Source organism: Hemitrygon akajei, chromosome 21, assembly GCF_048418815.1.
Source record: "Hemitrygon akajei chromosome 21, sHemAka1.3, whole genome shotgun sequence".
NCBI classification, from domain to species: Eukaryota; Metazoa; Chordata; class Chondrichthyes; order Myliobatiformes; family Dasyatidae; genus Hemitrygon; species Hemitrygon akajei.
Window position 1 is genome coordinate 58,438,916 of NC_133144.1, and position 17,617 is coordinate 58,456,532.

At 43.5% G+C, this 17,617-nt stretch overlaps 1 protein-coding gene across 5 annotated transcripts; it reads right to left on the reverse strand.

Annotated features, from left to right (window-relative positions):
* Nucleotides 1-207: 207 nt before the first annotated feature.
* Nucleotides 208-16,858, reverse strand: stoml1 (stomatin (EPB72)-like 1). Of its 5 annotated transcripts, none has more exons than XM_073025511.1 (7): nt 16,667-16,858; nt 9,712-9,818; nt 7,375-7,524; nt 4,758-4,868; nt 3,402-3,645; nt 1,218-1,412; nt 208-555 (listed from the first exon to the last, which is right to left on the reverse strand). In XM_073025511.1, exons 1-7 carry the CDS (start codon nt 16,749-16,751, stop codon nt 359-361), a joined length of 1,089 nt encoding a protein of 362 aa, XP_072881612.1. In that variant the 5' UTR covers nt 16,752-16,858; the 3' UTR covers nt 208-358. The 5 variants fall into 5 exon arrangements, with proteins under 5 accessions (XP_072881612.1, XP_072881608.1, XP_072881609.1 ...); XM_073025507.1 differs by having other exon boundaries at nt 4,758-4,958; nt 16,667-16,857; XM_073025508.1 differs by having other exon boundaries at nt 4,758-4,958; nt 16,673-16,855.
* Between the last annotated feature and the right edge of the window lie 759 nt (nt 16,859-17,617).

Below are 17,617 nucleotides of genomic sequence, written 5' to 3' on the forward strand. Positions count from 1 at the left end.
CAAACCACCCCATCTGGCAACAATCATTCCACAGTCAAAGTCACTTAGGTCACATTTCTTCCCCATTCTGATGTTTGGTCTGAACAACTGAACCTCTTGACCATGTCTGCATGCTTTTATGCATTGAGTTGCTCCCACATGATTGGCTGATGATATATTTGCGTTAACAAGCAAGTGTACAGGAGTATCTAATAAAGTGGCCACTGATTGTGTATACCACAACAGAGAATTATAGTTTATTTATTTCAAGAGTGGACTAGACCATGAACTATTAACAAGGGGTTAGTATAGAATTTTGGAGAAAAATAACAAAAATAATGTAAATAAAATACAAGATGTAAAACTCATCCAAGTCGTGTCATTGTTGCATTATTTTGATTAAATCTTCCAGCTTCATTGCTAACTTCAAATCGCCTTGTACGCGTATTCGCCTGCTCATGTACGCAGAGAAAGGCTTCGTCTCTCCCGTTAACAGTGACCGCATGGTCTTCTCTGAAATTTCCAGAGTGACGTCAGGCTCCTTCTCTGGCACACCGTGGCCAGCGTAGCCCGAATCTGAAAAGCAGAAGAGGAGGATCAGAAGTGGCCAAATCTCAGTGTTTCAGAGCGTGGAGCTGTTCAGCACAGGAAAAGGCCCTTCAACCCACGATGCTGTGCCCAACACCCAACTAAATATATCCCTTCTGCCTACACAATGTTCATACCCCACACAAAATGCTGGAGGAACTCAGCAAGTCAGGTAGTATCTACAGAGAGAAATAAACAGTTGATGTTTCAGGCCGAGAGCTTCATCAGGACCTCATTACCTCATTCTTTACGAAGTGTCTAGGCCTGAAACATTAACTGTTTACTTCCCTCCGTAGGTGCTGCCTGACCTGCTGAGCTCCTCCAGCATAATGTGTTTATGTTAAAATACATTCTTGTTAAGTATGTACCATAACTATCTTTCTTTTCAACAATGCAATTTTTGTCCCTATCATTCTTATAAAGAATTGTCATTTGGCCAACTACAAAAATGGCAACAGAAGCCCCAGAGAACTCATCCCTGGGAGAGGAAGGATCCTCGCCAAAAAGACGTATAAAGTTGGGAGGTGAAAGTGGGAGCCACAGGGCCCATCAACCTTCTACTGGCCCAGGACAGAGGACTCTGGTGAATTGCTGCCAGCTGGGGCGATGAGCACAAGAAGAAGAACGTAAGCATTAAGCACTTGACTCACCTCTGCTGAGGTCCAGATAGTACAGGTTGCGAGCTCCATTCTTTTGGTTGACAATGAAAAGATAGCAGGCTTGAAACTGTCTCACCAGTTCCTTAGAAAGGAGACTTCGCACTGTGGAAAGTATCCAGTCTGGACTGATCCTGTCACTCTCAGATTCCTCAAACCCAGTCCCTTTGCTTACAATCTGAACACCCTCTGAAGGAAGATAAATAATGTACCAAGTCATTAAATGACATTCAGAAACTTTTACAAAAGTTTTTCACATAGTCGTTTTAGATATCCCTTCTTGATGTACAGAGGGATCTTGGAGTGCAAGAGAAAGCCTGCAGATGCTGGATATGTAAAGCAATGTGCACAAAATGCCGGGGGAACTCAGCAGGTCAGGCAGCATCCATGGAAATGAATCAACAGTCAACATTTTGGGCTGAGACCCTTCTTCAGGACTGGAAAGGAAGGGGGAATATTCCTAAATAAAAAGGTGAGGGGAAGTTGCTGAGGAGGAGGAGGATAGCCAGAAGGTGATAGGTGAAGCCAGGTGGGTTGGAAAGATAAAGTGCTGGAGAGGAAGGAATCTGATGAGAGGAGAGTACCAATGGAGAAAGGGAGGGAGGATGGGACACAGGAAGAGGCGATTACTGGAACACTGCTGAAATTAAGGAGAATAAGCTATAGGGAGAGATTGGATAAACTTTGGTTGTTTTCTGTGGAGCATCCAAGGGTGCTCCATAAACGGTTAACATTTCAGGCCAAGATCCTTCATCAGGATGAAGGGTCTTGGTCCGAAACATTGCCTGTTTGTTCCCCTCCATAGATGCTGCCTGTCTTGCTGTGTTCCTCCAGAGTTTGAGTGTCTTGCTAAAGATTTCCAGCAGAACCTCTTGTGTTTATTATTCCAGGGAAGATGTCAGTTTTAGTTGTTTTCTCACCCCTGGACGTTTCCTTACTCCCAGGCCATAGCTGTTTGCAATCCAAAATACTTGAGAGATACGTATAGGGGTTTTGTTGAAGCACTAGGTTTTAATGAGCCACTGGGAGATACATCAAATAATTCAGAAGATGTCCACACCAATGCCATGATCCCCATTGAGACCATGGTCACCAGGACACAAGCACTGTCTACTCAGTAACTCCCTTGGACCCAACATTGTGCAGATGCCAGGATTTTCCTATGATGGGACAGTCCAAGACCAGAGGACACAGCCTCAGAATAGAGGGACGTCCATTTAGAACGGAGCTGAGGTGGAATTTCTTTAGCCAGAGGGTGGTGAATCTGTGGAATTTGTTACCATGCAGCTGTGAAGGCCAAGTCATTACATATAATTAAGGTGGAGGTTGATAGATTCTTGATTAGTCAAGGCATGAAGGGATATGGGGAGAAGGCAGGAGATTGGGGCTGATATGGGGAATCAATCAGCCATGAACCTGATGTTTGGACAGCAATTTAGGCGCTGGGCCAGAATGAAAATGTCAGGGTGTCGGGGCCTGGGCGAGGGATGGGCCGGTTCAGCTTGTGGCTCCATGACTCGGCTCGGCGCTGCACTATAGAACTATCTTTGTGGGCTTCAGCTCAGGCGGCTATTTGCTTAACGTTACTGTTTGCCTGATGTATTCTTTTTCTCTGTACATTGGGACAGTCTTCCTTTTTTAAAATGGACTCATTTTTTAGTGTTTTTTTTTTAAAAAACAGGTATGATGTCTTTTTCTCCCTCTGCACATTGAGTATTCGACAGTCTTTTTTAATATGGGTTTCTTGGTTCCATGGCTGCCTGTTAGGAGACAAATCTCAAGGTTGGATAATGTATCCATACTTTGACAATAAATGTACTTTGACTTTTGAAAACATACAGTGAAGTGCGTTGTTTTGCATCAATGGCCAACAGTCCGAGGATGTGCTGGGAGCTGCCTGTAAGTGTCATCACGCTTCCGGTGCCAACATAGCACGTCCAAAACTCACTAAGCCCTAAGCTATATGCCTCTGGAATGCAGAAGGAAACTGGAAAACTTGGAGGAAACCCGCGCAGTAACAGGGAGAACACATAAAAGCAGCAGCAGGTATTGAACCCTGATCTTACAGCTGGAGCTGTAAGGTGATACGAAAACTGCCATGCTACTGTGCCATCTCATGGCACGTGTTCATGACATTCTCCCACCAGTGTCCCTGAATATTGAAGGCACATTCCTAACCTTCGCTGTCACTGGAAAGCTCAGAGACATGCTGGGAAGATGCTGACGGTGCAGAGCTACTGCTATTTACAATGCGCCCCGCGATGACGCGGAAGGGTTGGGGAAGTCGGTCTGGACGACTGTTGGGCGGAGTCAGGGGCAGGTTGTGGAGAGCTTCCAGCGGGAACTTCAACATGTTGTGCACAACCATATTCACCTGGTCTATTTGCACGCCCCAGGACTTGGTCTTCTCGTTAATCTCAAGCTACAAGATGAGAAAAGAACAGAAATAAATTATTTGTTGAGCTTTTCTTCTAAACTGGGATTTTATTGGCTAAAGAAATTCCTCCTTATCTCTGTTCTAAAGAGATGCCCTCTAATCTAAAGCTGTGCCCACTGGTCCTAGAATCCCCCACTATTGGAAACATCCCCTCTATCTAGGCCTTTCATTATTCGATAGGTTTCCGTGAGATCCCCCCCTCATTCTTCTAAACTCCAGCGAATACAGCCCAGAGCCATCAAATGCTTCTCATACATTAACTGTTTCATTCCTGGAATCATTCCCGTGAACCTCCTTTGGACACTTTCCAATACCAGTACATCTTTTTCTTAAGATAAGGGGCCTAAAACTGCTCACAATTCTCCAAGTGCACTGCCAATGTACATGACGTGACTGGACATTATCCACTCATAGCTCATTCCTCCCAATCCTCCTCCAGCCATCCATCTTCCAATTTACCCAAACATTGCCAGATGCGGTTTCAGCTGTCTAAGCTAAGGAGCATCTCCCCTCCACACCAATCTCCCCACTCTACCAAAAATCTCTTGCTTATATTAAAATAATCAATGAAATATCTCTGTATCTAAGAATTTCCCTTGTTGGAAGCCATTAAGATTTAAAGGCAAAGGCTAGAGATGGAGACAACGAAAGAGAGGAGAAGGAGGGTGAGAGAGAGGGAGAATTAGAGAGAAAATGGGGAAGAAACAGAGATTATGGAAGTAGGGGGTGAGAGGTGGGAGCGGTTCACGGGGGCAGTCGGAAAGGTAGCAACACCGAGAGGGGGTGAGAGAAGAAGGCGGTGGAGGGTGAGAGGGAGGGTGCAGGGGGTGGGAGAGAGATGGGGTAGGGGATTGGAAAGAGGAGATGAGGGAAGCAGAGAAGGTGGGGGGAGGGCCAAAGGAAAGGGAATCGTTAGTACCAGATCAGGTGGTTTGAGTATCTCAGCATTTTGTGTGTGTTGCTTGGAGTTCCAGCACCTGCAGATTTTCTCTTATCTGTAGAATCCCTTGTGTTTATGGCCACTGGGTGCACATGTGATAAATAAATCTGAATCTGAACTAATCAAATTATTCGCCTCTAGAAGTAAAGATCCTCACTGATAATTGTTTTTCAGTTTTACTCTTCATCTTGATGCTCGACAGGGATTTCTTGAGTAGGAAGCCAACCATTACAGCCTTAGCAGCGTGCGCCAAGGTGCTCCTGATATCCTGCACGACAACCACAGAAAGGACTGGATTCGAGACATGATACTGGATTTCTGCACCAGCGATAATCTGAGTGCCATCTTTACAAGTTGCCTGTGTGAAAGATTCTAGATTGTTTAATGTAATTTCCAGTACGAGTGTAAAAGATAACAAAATAATTGTTATTCCCAGTCCCATGCAGCACAAAAAACACAATAAATATAAATAAGATAGCTTATATGCATAAATTGTACATAAAGTGTCTCTAGGCACAAGAGTGTCTGTATATAAGGTGACTCTGATAGGAGGAGTGGGTTAGTAAGTGGAGATGTTCATCTGTCTTACTGCTTGGGGAAAGTAAATGTTTTTGAGTCTGGTCGTTCTGGTGTAGATGGCTTCCATTCTGATGGGGGTAGGGCACACAGTCCCTGAAGAAGAGTGGGTGGGATCCTTCGTGACGTTGCTGACCTTTCTCCAGCCACCTTTCTGTAGATGAGATGAGAGCTTAATCTTTCTCCTGTGGGACAATGACGTTATTTTGATTTTGCAGAAATAACAAGAAAAATCAAAATAAAGCAATATGATGCCGTGTTTAAAATTAGCTTATCTGATTCTAAGAAGACGTGGTAGTGTGTAGTTTTGTGTGCAGCTTCTCATTGATTTTACTGTGTCTGTCTTTGTATTTACTGTGAATGCCCGCAGGAAAATGAATCTCAGGGCTCTATATGGTGACATATATGTTCTTTGATAATAAATTTACTTTGAACTTTTGTGTGTCTGAAAAGCAGAGGCAGAATGATCAAATTATTGGATTAATGACCCAGAGAAAATGTTTCAAATTCTACCCTGCTTGCTAATGAAGTTCTTTTTGGTAAATTGAGTTTATAAGTTGAATTTAGTGTCTTGACTTCACAATTTTGATTGTTCTCTCTTTGCACCTTTTTGTCTGTGCTTCCTGTGTAGCTGTAACACTTGTACTGCATTCTGTTATTCCCTTGTACAACCTTGAAGTACTGATCTGGCGAAATTATCTGTATGGATGGCAGGTCAAGGCCTTGCCTTGCTACTGGTACCACGTAGCCCAGTAGTACCTGTCTCGGGTCGGGTTGTCGGCGACTCAACCAGCACAGCCCCTGATGCACTTCGGTTAACCAGGAAGGAGGGTGTGTAGGCACCCAGCAGGACTGAAAACAAAACCTGTCAAAGGGCAGATGAACTCCTTGTAAGTCAACAGCCACCTACTGTCTGTGTGAGGAGTGGCGCACCACACAGTCTTTCGTTTTGAGCCTTGTAAGGCATTTGCCCGACACCGGCCCCTAGGCCTGAGTCGACGTAGTAGTAGTAGATGACATGCAAAACAAAGTTTTCACTGTACTTCAGTACATATGACAATAATAAATCAATTTCCCTTTTGTCCTTACCCCAGATAAAACATATAGACCACAGAACAGCAGAGTACAGGAATAGATTCTTCAATCTGTGACGCTGTGTCAAACTAATTAAGCTAATGATGCCTGATTAAATTAATCCCTTCTGCCCAAGCAATATCAATATCCCTCCACTCTCTGCACATTCATACAACAATATCTGAAACATCTCGATCATATCTGCCTCTGCCATCACTCCTGGCAGAGCATTTCATACTTCCACCACTCTGTGTAAAAAAAAAAGTTGGTACACATTATCATCTTTAACCCTTCCCCTCTCACCTTAAGTGCATGCTCTTTAGAAACAGACATTTTGACCCTGGGATAAAGCTTCCAGCTACCTACTCTATCGGTGCCACTCATAACTTAATGAACTTTTATCAGATCTCTCTTCAACTTCTGCCACTCCAGAGCAAATAACCCGAATTTGCCCAAGCTCTCCTAATCCAGGGCATATTCTGGTAGACCAACCAACTTGGTGGCTACTCGCCAATCCTCCAGGACCTCGCCTGTGGTTAGGTCTGATAGTAACTATCAGAAATGCTGAAAGTTATGCTGGTACTTCTGGGTTGTTTGCAGGGCCTCTAATCTTTTTCGGTTGATGGTGAACCAGCAGCTCTTTTGTTTGCAATTGTAGAGAGTTCCAACATGAGAATGGTTTGTCATGTCTTATATTTGTGTTGAATTCAATTAAAGATACAAAGTACCCAATGTATTCCCAAAGGCTATAAAACCATAAGACATACAGAACTGTGCAAAAGTCTTAGGTATATATATATAGCTAAGGCGCCTAAGACTTTTGCACAGTTCTGTGGTAATTTTATGCATTGCACTATACTGCTGCCACAATAAAACAAATTTCATGACATATGTGAGTGATGATAAACCTGATATAGGTTTATATATTGGTATAGGTATCTAGTGTGGACTGTGAGTGGAAAGGGGCAGGGAGAGGGGGAATCATGCTTGGAAAAAGGAAAGGGAGATAGGAGGGCAAGGGAAGCACCAGAGACCCACACTGCAATTAATCCTTAGATGTCCTCATGTTGTTTATTTTGTAAAAAAAAATGCATTAACAGCAACTCTTGGAGAAGGAAACGTACCTCAAACAGTGCAACATTGAAAGACCTGGTCTGGAGGTCAACCACCTGCCAGTGGTCAATGAAAGGCAGCAAGAGGACAATTCCAGGACCTTTGCTGCCTATAACTCTTCCCAAACGGAAGACAACAAAACGCTCATGGCTCCGCACAATCTGCAGTTGTAAACAGAAGCAGCATTAGTAAAGCGAATCTCTATCTATTTCAGACAAACAGCAAAGGATCTGAATTCCAGCAAGCAATATAATTCTGGCAGCATAAATCCATGGATCATAAATAGTCAAAGATGGTTTCAAAGTTCAAGGTATATTTATTGAAGTACATATACAGTATGTCATCACATTCTGCACAGATTCATTTTCTTGCAGATATTCACAGCAGAACAAAGAAATATAATAGAGTCGATGAAAATCTACAAAGACCGACAAGCAACCAGTGTGCACAAGATGACAAACTGGACTAATACAATATATAAATAATATTAAGAACATAAAATGGAAACCACTTCTTTTAATAATACTTTTATAAGATTTATACTTTTTAAACTAACTCATGTATTTTCCACACTGGCTGGCAGAAAGCAGTATAGTGGCTAAACTAATAGTTTACCACTTTTCTGATTTTTCATTGGCTAAAGTATTAGCACATTACCCACATGCTGTAATTGTTTTAATTATGTAGCCTATTAGCTAGTTTATTCCTATCTAAGGAATTTCTTCTCTATAAAAGTGATGGATTTTTCCAGAGGTGCCATCTTTTCTTTGCTTCTTCTTTTCATTGGTCTTCGCATTCTTGGCCCTTCATTCACCTTTTAATATCATTTCTCAGCTCTTTATTTAGTTTTCTTAGTATTTGTATGTTTGTTTGTATTCTAAAATAAACAACTATTAGAATTAAGACTGCTCAACATATTTTGACTCTCAGAAGAACCTCAAAGATCAGAAAGTAGACAGACATCCAGCAAGTCCTTGAAAGTGAGTCTACAGGTTGTGGAATCAGTTCATTGCTGAGGTGCTGTTATCTACACTGGTTCTGGAATAGATCTGGTCATGTGGGACCTAAGGCTCCTGTACCTCCCTCCCGATGGCAGCAGCGAGAAGAAGTCATGGCCTGGATGGAGAGGGTCTTTGATGATAGATGCTTTCTTGTGGCAGCGCACCTTGTAGGTGTGCAAAAATGGTGAGGAGGAATTTTCCTTTGATGCACTGAGCTGCATCCATGACTTTGGGTAGGCTTTTCGGAAACTCCAGGCCTCGACACCGAGATCACCAGAAACTAGTGGTCTTGGTCAGTAACTTGGTAACCACCTTGGTTTCTAGTGAAGTGTGGTTGATGCTTAGCCAGAACATTAATGATCCAGCTCACATTGTGGTACAATATGGAGAGTGTTGCATTGTCATACAGTAAAGAATAACTCATCTTCTTGCTCCAGTGGTTTAGATAGAAGTTTAAAAAGTCCATGGACTGTTTAGAGCAGGGATCTGACCAGAGAATTTTCTTTCCTCTGGTAATACAATCAGAGTTTAATTTATCTCGATGTTTTCTGAGAGCTTTATGCAACCTCCATAATGCTTATAGATCCTCTGTAACACTGACTCTGCACAAGTTTATCAGTAATGCAACAAGGCATCATAACACACCACAGCATAACATAAAATATAGAACACTACTGCAAAGTACAGGAACTTTGGCCCACATGTTATGCTGACCTTTCAACCTACTCTAAGATCAGACTAACCCTTCCTTCCTACATAACCTTCCATTTTACTATCATCTATCCAAGAGTCTGTTAAATCTCCATAATATATCTGCCTCTACCACCACCCTGGCAGGCTGTTCCACGCACCCACCAGTCTCTGTGATTTAAAAAAATCGTTGACATCCCCCCCTATATTTTCCTGCAATCACCTTAAAATTATGCCCCCTCGTATCAACCATTGTCGTCCTGGAAGAAGTTTTATGTCCACTCAAACTCTGCCTCTTATCATCTTGTACGCCTCTATCAAGTCACTTCTCATGTTCCTTCACTTCAGAGAGAAAACCCCTAGCTCACTCAACCTATCCTCGTAAGATATGATCTCTAATCCAGGCAGCATTCTGAAAAATCCCTCCTGCACCTTCTCTGAAGCTTCCATATCCATCCTATAATGAGGCAACCAGAACTAAACACAATATTCCATGTGGACTTTCCAGGGAATTGTAGAATAGCCATTAAAAGTAGGAAATTCTGATTGAAGTTTTCCAAACCCTGGCCCAGAGTTATGCTCCCCACTTTCTGTTCTCCCTAACACATCAATGCCATTGCACAAACGAGAAAATGCATGAAGTTCTATGCATCATACCTTCAGGAAAAACCATCCTGAGATTGGAAAAGTGATGATCACTAGGAAGAAAACAAGGATGGTCAGAATCCAGAAGCAAATACCTGACGAACAGCCAAGGTCTTTGTCTGAAAGAGGAGAAACATTCTGTTTTTAGAAACACAAACATATTTAGTTTCAATAACCATGGCAGAAGACCACAAGACATTAGAGCAGAACTAGGCCATCATGATGTATTTATTTTCTCTCTCAACCCCATTCTCCAGTCTTCTCCCCATAACCTTTGATAACCTTACTATTCAAGGACCTACCAACTTCTGTTTTAAATATACCCAATGATGTGGCCTCACCGTCTATGGCAATCAATTCTACAGATTCACCACACTCTGGCTACAGAAATTCCTCTTCATCTCTGTTCTAATTCTAAGACAGTGCTCTGTATTCCTAGACTCTCTCACTATTGGAAATTTCATCTCCATATCCATACACCTCATCATCATGTGCCATGTCGTATGACATCATCATTATGTGCCATGTTGTATGACGTATATGATCATGGTCTCATGACCATGATTATTCTTGGCAAATTTTTCTACAGAAGTGGTTTACCATTGCCTTCTTCTGGGCAGTGACTTTACAAGATGGGTGACCCCAGCCATTATCAATACTCTTCAATGATTGTCTGCCTGGTGTCGGTGGTAGCATAACCACGACTTGTGAAATGCACCAGCTGCTCATACAACCACCCAGCACCTGCCCCCATGGCCTCACATGACCCTGATTGGGGGGGCTAAGCAGGTGTTACACCTTGCCCAAGGGTGGCCTGCAAGCTAGTGCAGGGAAAGAGCATCTTACACCTCCTTTGTAAAGAAGCATCTCCACCTCACCACCCAATGTCCACACTAGTCCTTTCAATATTCATTAGGTTTCAATGAGATCCCACCTCATTCTCCTAACATCCGTGAGTACAGGGCCAGAGCCATGAAACATTCCTCATGCCATAATCCTTTCATTCCTGGGATCATTGTCGCAAACCTCCTTTGGAATACCAACACATCCTTTCTTCAATATGGGACCCAAAATGAAGAGTAACAAGTACTTGTCATTGCAACATTACCTCAAGATTGACTCAATTACCTCAAGCAGGTAAGAAACATAGTAAGGTGCTCTTAAAAATTAGGAGAATTATTTTCAGAACAATATAATAGCAGGAGCAAGCAATTAAGCCCATAAGACTGCATCACCTTCACCATGATCATGGTTTGCCTTTTGCTTATATTATTGATATTTATATAAAAATTGTTGGAGTTGTAATGGTGAAAATTTAGAACTGATTAGGGTATGAGCTGGGGTTTTAGCCAGGCAGGATTAGACCAAAAGAAATAGGGGCAGAATTAGGCCATTTGGTCCAACCAGTCTGTTCCACAATTCCATTATGGCTGATTTATTTTCCCCCTCAACTCTATTCTCTTGCCTTCGCCCCATAACGTTTGACACCCTTACTAATTAAGAATCTGTCAACCTCTGCTTCAAGTATACCCAATGCCCTGGCCTCCACAGCCATATGTGACAATGAGTTCCACAAATTCACCACCCTTTGGCTAAAGACATTCCTCTTTATCCTTCTAATCTAAAGCTGTGCCCTCTGGTCTGAACTCTCCCACTATAGGAAACAACCTCTCCTGTCCACTTTACTTAGCTCTGTGATTATTTGATGCGTTTCAATGAGATCCCCGTCAAAGAGCTGATGAGCACTCTGTACACTGATAAGGGTTGGTGCACGGACACTCCTGCAGTGGCAGCCACTGTTCTATGGCAACCGGACATCATACAGTTGACTGCCAGCCACATTGCCTGCTCATGTTAAGTTCATTACCACTGTCTACAGCACCCCCCAGAATGCACCACCAAGGAGTATCACCAGCTCTCTACAAAACAATGGTCTATTCACGATTGCAGGAGACTTCAATCACGTTACTTATTGTGTTTTTTTAATTGTGTTCTTTGTGCTAATTGTGTTTTTTTATGCTGCATTGGATCTGGAGTAACAACCAGTTTTCCTTTGCACTCGTGTACTGAAGAATGACAATAAATAATCTTGTATCTTGAAAACACTGTACAGGCCATTCCCAGTTTATGTATAGCCTGCACGTGATCAAATGTTTGGAACTGGCTGAATGAGTTTCCTGGCTGTAAGCTTCGTAAGATGCCTGGGAAGGCAGTTCGTGGCTGCATTTCTGACTTGCAAGCTGTTCAGGTTATGAGCAGTTCACAAGAACAAAACCCAGCCTTATCCTGGAGGCAACGTGTAATCAGATCGCTTTAAAACATTTTTACCCGAGCTGCACAGGGTGGAAACAAGATGCTTAAAGAGGCAGCAATATTACCTCTGGGAACTATCTCAGCAGTAGAGGAGTGCATTGTCTTTTGACAATGCTAGACTAGATCTTTCATGCATCAGCCGAGTTTTTCACATCTGGAGCAAGGATTTATCCATTGAAACTTAATTCTGCATTGAACTGATTTAAAAAATTCTACGTGCAGTTACTCCTGAGTCAATCTTCAGGGTTGAAGCTGCAGTCAAGAATATAATGTCACAACATGCAGTCACCTTTCTGCTGAAAGAATTTCTGACACAGAGCAGCTCCAGTTTCACTTTGAGGAAGTAACTATGAAAGATGACAAAAGCACAGAGGTTGACATAGTTTTTACGTTGATGCCAGTAAGACTTCTGGCAAGGCCCTCACAGTAGGTTGGTCCAGAAAGTTATGGCAGTTAATCTGGACCACAATAGAAAACTGGATCCAAAACTGGCTTGGTGGTAAGAGACAGAGTCTAGTGGCGGGCAGGTGATTTTCTGGCTGAAAGTCTGCAACAAGTAGTGTACCACAGGGTTCAGTGCTGTGACTTTGGTTGTTTGTAAATACATATAAATTACTTGGATGAGAACGTAGGTGAATTTGCAGGCAACGAGGAAAGTTCTGACACTGTAAATAGCAAAGAGGGATGTTTAAGGGTACAGAGGCATATACTGTGTAGATCAGTTGGAAAGGTGGTCAGAGAGGGGTAGATGGAATTTAATTTGGACAAGTATAACACTTTTGGGAGTCAGATTCTATTAAGCTACAGAGTAAATGGCAGGGAGCTTAGGAATGTTGATGTACAAAGAGACCTTGGGGTAGTGGAGACAGCATTTTGTATGCTTGACTTCATTACCCAAGGCACTGAGTATACGAGTCAGGATGTCATGTTGCAGCTGTACAAAACTGTGTACAGCTCTGGTTGTCACATTACAGGAAGGATTGACAACAACAGAATCCAGAAGACATTTACCAGGACATTACCTGGAACGGAGGGCTGTAGATAAAAGTAGAGACTGGACAGGCTTCACGCACAAAATGCTGGAGGAACTCAGCAGGCCAAGTATGATCTATGGAAAAGAGTAAGCAGTTGATGTTTCGGGTTCGGGTTCAGGTTAGGGTTAAGGTTAGGGTGCGAGTATGCGGGCAGTGGGCAAAATAACCCTCTAGTGTTTTTGGATCTCGTACTGGAGATGCATTAGGGTTAGGGTTCAACAAGACTGGAAAATAAAGATGAGAAGTCAGAGTAATAAGGTTGGGGGGGTAGGGGAGAAAGACGTACAAGGTGGTAGGTAATAGGTGAAACTAAAGAGAGGGAGAAGGTGAAATAAAGAGCTGGAAGTTGATTGGTGAAAGAGACAAAGAGCTGGAGAAAGGGGAATCTGGTAGGAAATCACAGAAGACCATGGAAAGGAAAGGGGGAGGAACACCGGAGGGAGGTAAAGAGATAAGGAGAAAAAGGTAAACAGGAATGGTGAATTTTTTCAACCTCATTTTCATGCCTTCTCCACGTGGCTCTTAAACCCTCACCAATGAAGAACCCGTCAATTTCTTGATTCTAATATACTCCTGATTTCAGCCTTATAGGTGGAGGGCAATCCTTATTGCACCAGGAAGTGATTCACTTGCCACAGAGACCCAAGCTCTGACCTGCCCTTGAAGCATTTTGTTTATATGACTGGTCCACTTCAGTTTCTTCTCAATGGTAATCGCTAGGTTATTGACGGTTTGGGTTCAGATTCATTTATTTATCATACGTACATGGAAACATACAGTCGAATGTGTTGTTTGTGTTAACGGCCAGTACAACATAAGGACGTGCTGGAGGCAGCCCGCAAATGTCGCCATACATTCCGGCTCCAATGTAGCATGCCCACAATGCTTGGCAGAACAACACAGAACACAAGGATCTAAACAACAAAACAAGCCCCTTTACTCCCTCCCTCTCACACAAACACACAGGCCGAGCCGCCAGGCCTCAGAGGATCACATACCTACAGGTAACTTCCCGAGTGGACTTCAGACTCATAGACCAAGGGCATTGGTCTTCGACTTTCAGAGATCCGATCAACTTTCGGGCTTTGATCTACATTATCATGCCCAATGATGGAATCCTGAACTCCAGGTGGGAAACTTCATGGCAAGAATGCCCATTGAATGCCCTGTGATCATTGCAGGTGATCACATTCCGTAGTTGGAGGTAGTCTAAATGTTATTAGCCTGAATAGTGTCCAGCTCTTGCTGTGTGCACGCGTGGGCTGCTTCATTTGCTGAGGAGCAGCGAACTCTCAATATTCTGAAATTATCTGCAGGCATCCCCACCCCTGACCTTATAATAGAAGGAAAGTCATTGATGAAGCAGCTGATGATAGTCAGGTCCTATGGAACTCCTGCAGTGATGTCTTGGAACTCAAATTAATGATGTCCAAAAAAACACAAAACACAATAAACTTCCTGTCTCTTAAGTGTTTTCCCATTTAACTATGAATAAATGGATACATAATTTGAAGGGATTTTGTTTTGAGGAACTCAGCTGTTGTTGACAACAAAATAACATTATGTGCCGAGGCACAAAAGGACCTCAGGTGCACAAAGTAAATTTACCATATACAACCCCGAGATTCATTTTCTTCTGGCAATACTCAATAAATCCATAATAGAATCAATGAAAGACAGATTGCACAAACTCCAGATAAATCCCTAGGGAATTAACATGTTTTTCTCAAAAAATATTTATGTCCAATTTTAATCCCTGCTTGAAAACACCAGCTCTTGCTGGGTTGGAGAATATTTTCCCAACTTAAACTGAGTTAGACAATACTTAAATGTTAGAAAATAAGGAAAGTTTTTAATCTCATAACAAAATCAACAATGACAAATGCTGTATTGCTAAACAAAGATTTTTAGAAGGTGGTCCTAGTATAGTCGGAGTCTGAGTTACATAAGGGTTCTCATTGTCCCACAAATTGACTTCTCCTTAGCTCAGAAAAGCCCATTTTCTATAGCTTCCCATTTCACATCTCTCTACATACACTTGCTATAATCCTTTTATTTTACTCAATAATTACCTACAATTAAACTAATGACATACTGTATCCCATCATTAATGAATACTGTGAAACAATATTATTACTAGATTGAACAATACAGTAAAATGTTTAGGGAGAATACAGGTCATTTATAACCTAGAGATCCCCAGTACTGGTCAAATTGTTTCACACCAGGTAGCCTGATGCTTACTTCCCTGTCTTAATCCCAGACCTTCCCAATACACTCACAGAGAAATGAACTCCATGGAAGTGAATTCCATAAACTGGGCCAGCACAACACACTTAGGCACCCAGGCATACCTGGTGAATCAGACTCAAATACATCTGGGATTATCCAGATTCCCTTCTTAAACTCACCAATGTATGTATACGATTCCACACCCAGACTGGACGTAACTGGGTATAAGTCATGGCCAGACACCCCAATCACAGCGGTGCACCTGAGTCAGTCCTCCAACACATACTGATGCCCCTCACTGATACAGTACACCTACAGTACACCTACAGTACACCCTTCCTGAATTTACCTGAATACACGGGTCACACCTTCCTGGACACAGCTAGGTAGGCAGAAAACACGTTCCCATGCACATCTGGGTAAACAGGTTTCCCCTTACCCCAGACACACCTGGCTATGTGGGTCACCCTTCCCTGAACACACCCAGGCATACAGGTCACCCCCTTCCCTGGACACACCTGAGTATGTGGTCTCTTCCTTCCTTGAACATATCTGGGTATGCGGGACACCCCCTTCCCCGGACACACCTGTGTACGAGGTTCACCCCCTTCCCCGGACATACTATCATATGAAGATCACTTCCTCCCCCCTTCCCCAGAATCATCTCAGCACATTGGTCACCCCTTCCCAGGACAAATCTGGTATGCAAGTCATACCTTCCCCAGCTACAACTGCAAAGATGGTATACCCTTCTACACCTGTATATGTGATCTCCCCTTCCTCTGGACTCATCTGGGGTACACAGGTCATCCCTTTTCAGACACACCCAGCTACATAAATAACATCTTCTCCAGACTCACCTGGTACATGGGCCACCCCTTCCCTGGACACACCTGGGTACACAGATAACACTTTCCCCCATACACACCTGTTACATATATTACACCTTCCCCAGACACACCTGTGTACAAGTCACCCCTTCCTCAGACACACCAGGGTACACTGGTCGCTCCCTCCCTGGCACAACTGGGTACACGGGTCATCCCTTCCCCAGACTCACCTGGGTACACAGATAATACTTTCCCCAGCCACACCTGTTACATGGGTTACGCCTTTCACAGACACACCTGGATATGTAGGTCACCTCTTCCCCGCAAAACCTGGGTATATAGGTCATCCTTTCCTCGGACTCGCCTAGGTACATAGAGTAGCCCTTTCCTGACACACCTCATAAGGGGGTCGCACCTGGCCGTGTACACAAATAATACTTTCCCCGGACACACGAGAACACGGGTCTTCCTTCCCCACACACACCCGATACACAAATAACACTCCCCAATGACACACGTGGGTTCGGGGACACCCCCTCCCCGGTCACCTTCGCCCACCGTTACCGATATCGTCATCTTTCGGCTCCTGAAACAATGCCTCTTCGGCTCCGTCTTCCGCAGTGGCCACCGCCTTGTACCTCATTCCGCTAAGCGCCCGCCCCCAACTGGTTCACTCGCTAGGACCGATCCGCCCATGCAGGTGCTCAGCGTTCGGCGTCGACACCGCCGCCCGGCCGCCCGGCGTTACCATAGCACTGGCGACAAAGGCCACCGCACGTCACGACACCGCCCAGCGATTCCCACCATTCGGCTCATTGTACCGTGCAGTTTGTGTTGTTCCTTCAAGACACACCTAACAAGCAGGGAAATCGGATCCGGGCTCCCTACGTTGAAATAACGCATAGGAACGTCTTCAACAACCTGGGAGTAGACAGACTTACAGTTTAACCATCACATTCGAGCAACTTTTCCCAAATAATTGTCAGAAGGCATTTGATAGGGTGCCACAGGCATGAAGCTGTTTAATTAGATAAAATCCTATGGCGTTACAGGAAAGATACTGGCATATTTAGAGGAATGGCTGATAGCCGGGAGGCACTGATTGGGAATAAAGGGGGCCTTTTCCGATTGTCTGCCAATGACTAGAGGTGCTCCTCAGGGGGATCAGTATTTTCACATTGTTTGTCAATGACTTGGGTAAGGGTTGATAATAGATAAGGCATTGTGGCAAACTTTGCGGATGATACAAAGATAGGTGGAGGGGTAGGTAAAGCTGAGAAAGCAATGCGTTTGCAGCAGGACGAAAACAAATTGGAAGAATGGGCAAAAAAAAAGTGGCAGATGGAATACAGTGTCAAAAGGTTCATGAGAATGAAAGGGTTAACATGAGCTTTGGCAGCTTTGTGCCTGTACTCACTGGAATTTAAAAGAATGTGGGGATCGCATGGAAAGCTGCCGAATATTGTAATGACTAGATAGGGTGAATGTGGCGAGGATGTTTCCTATGGT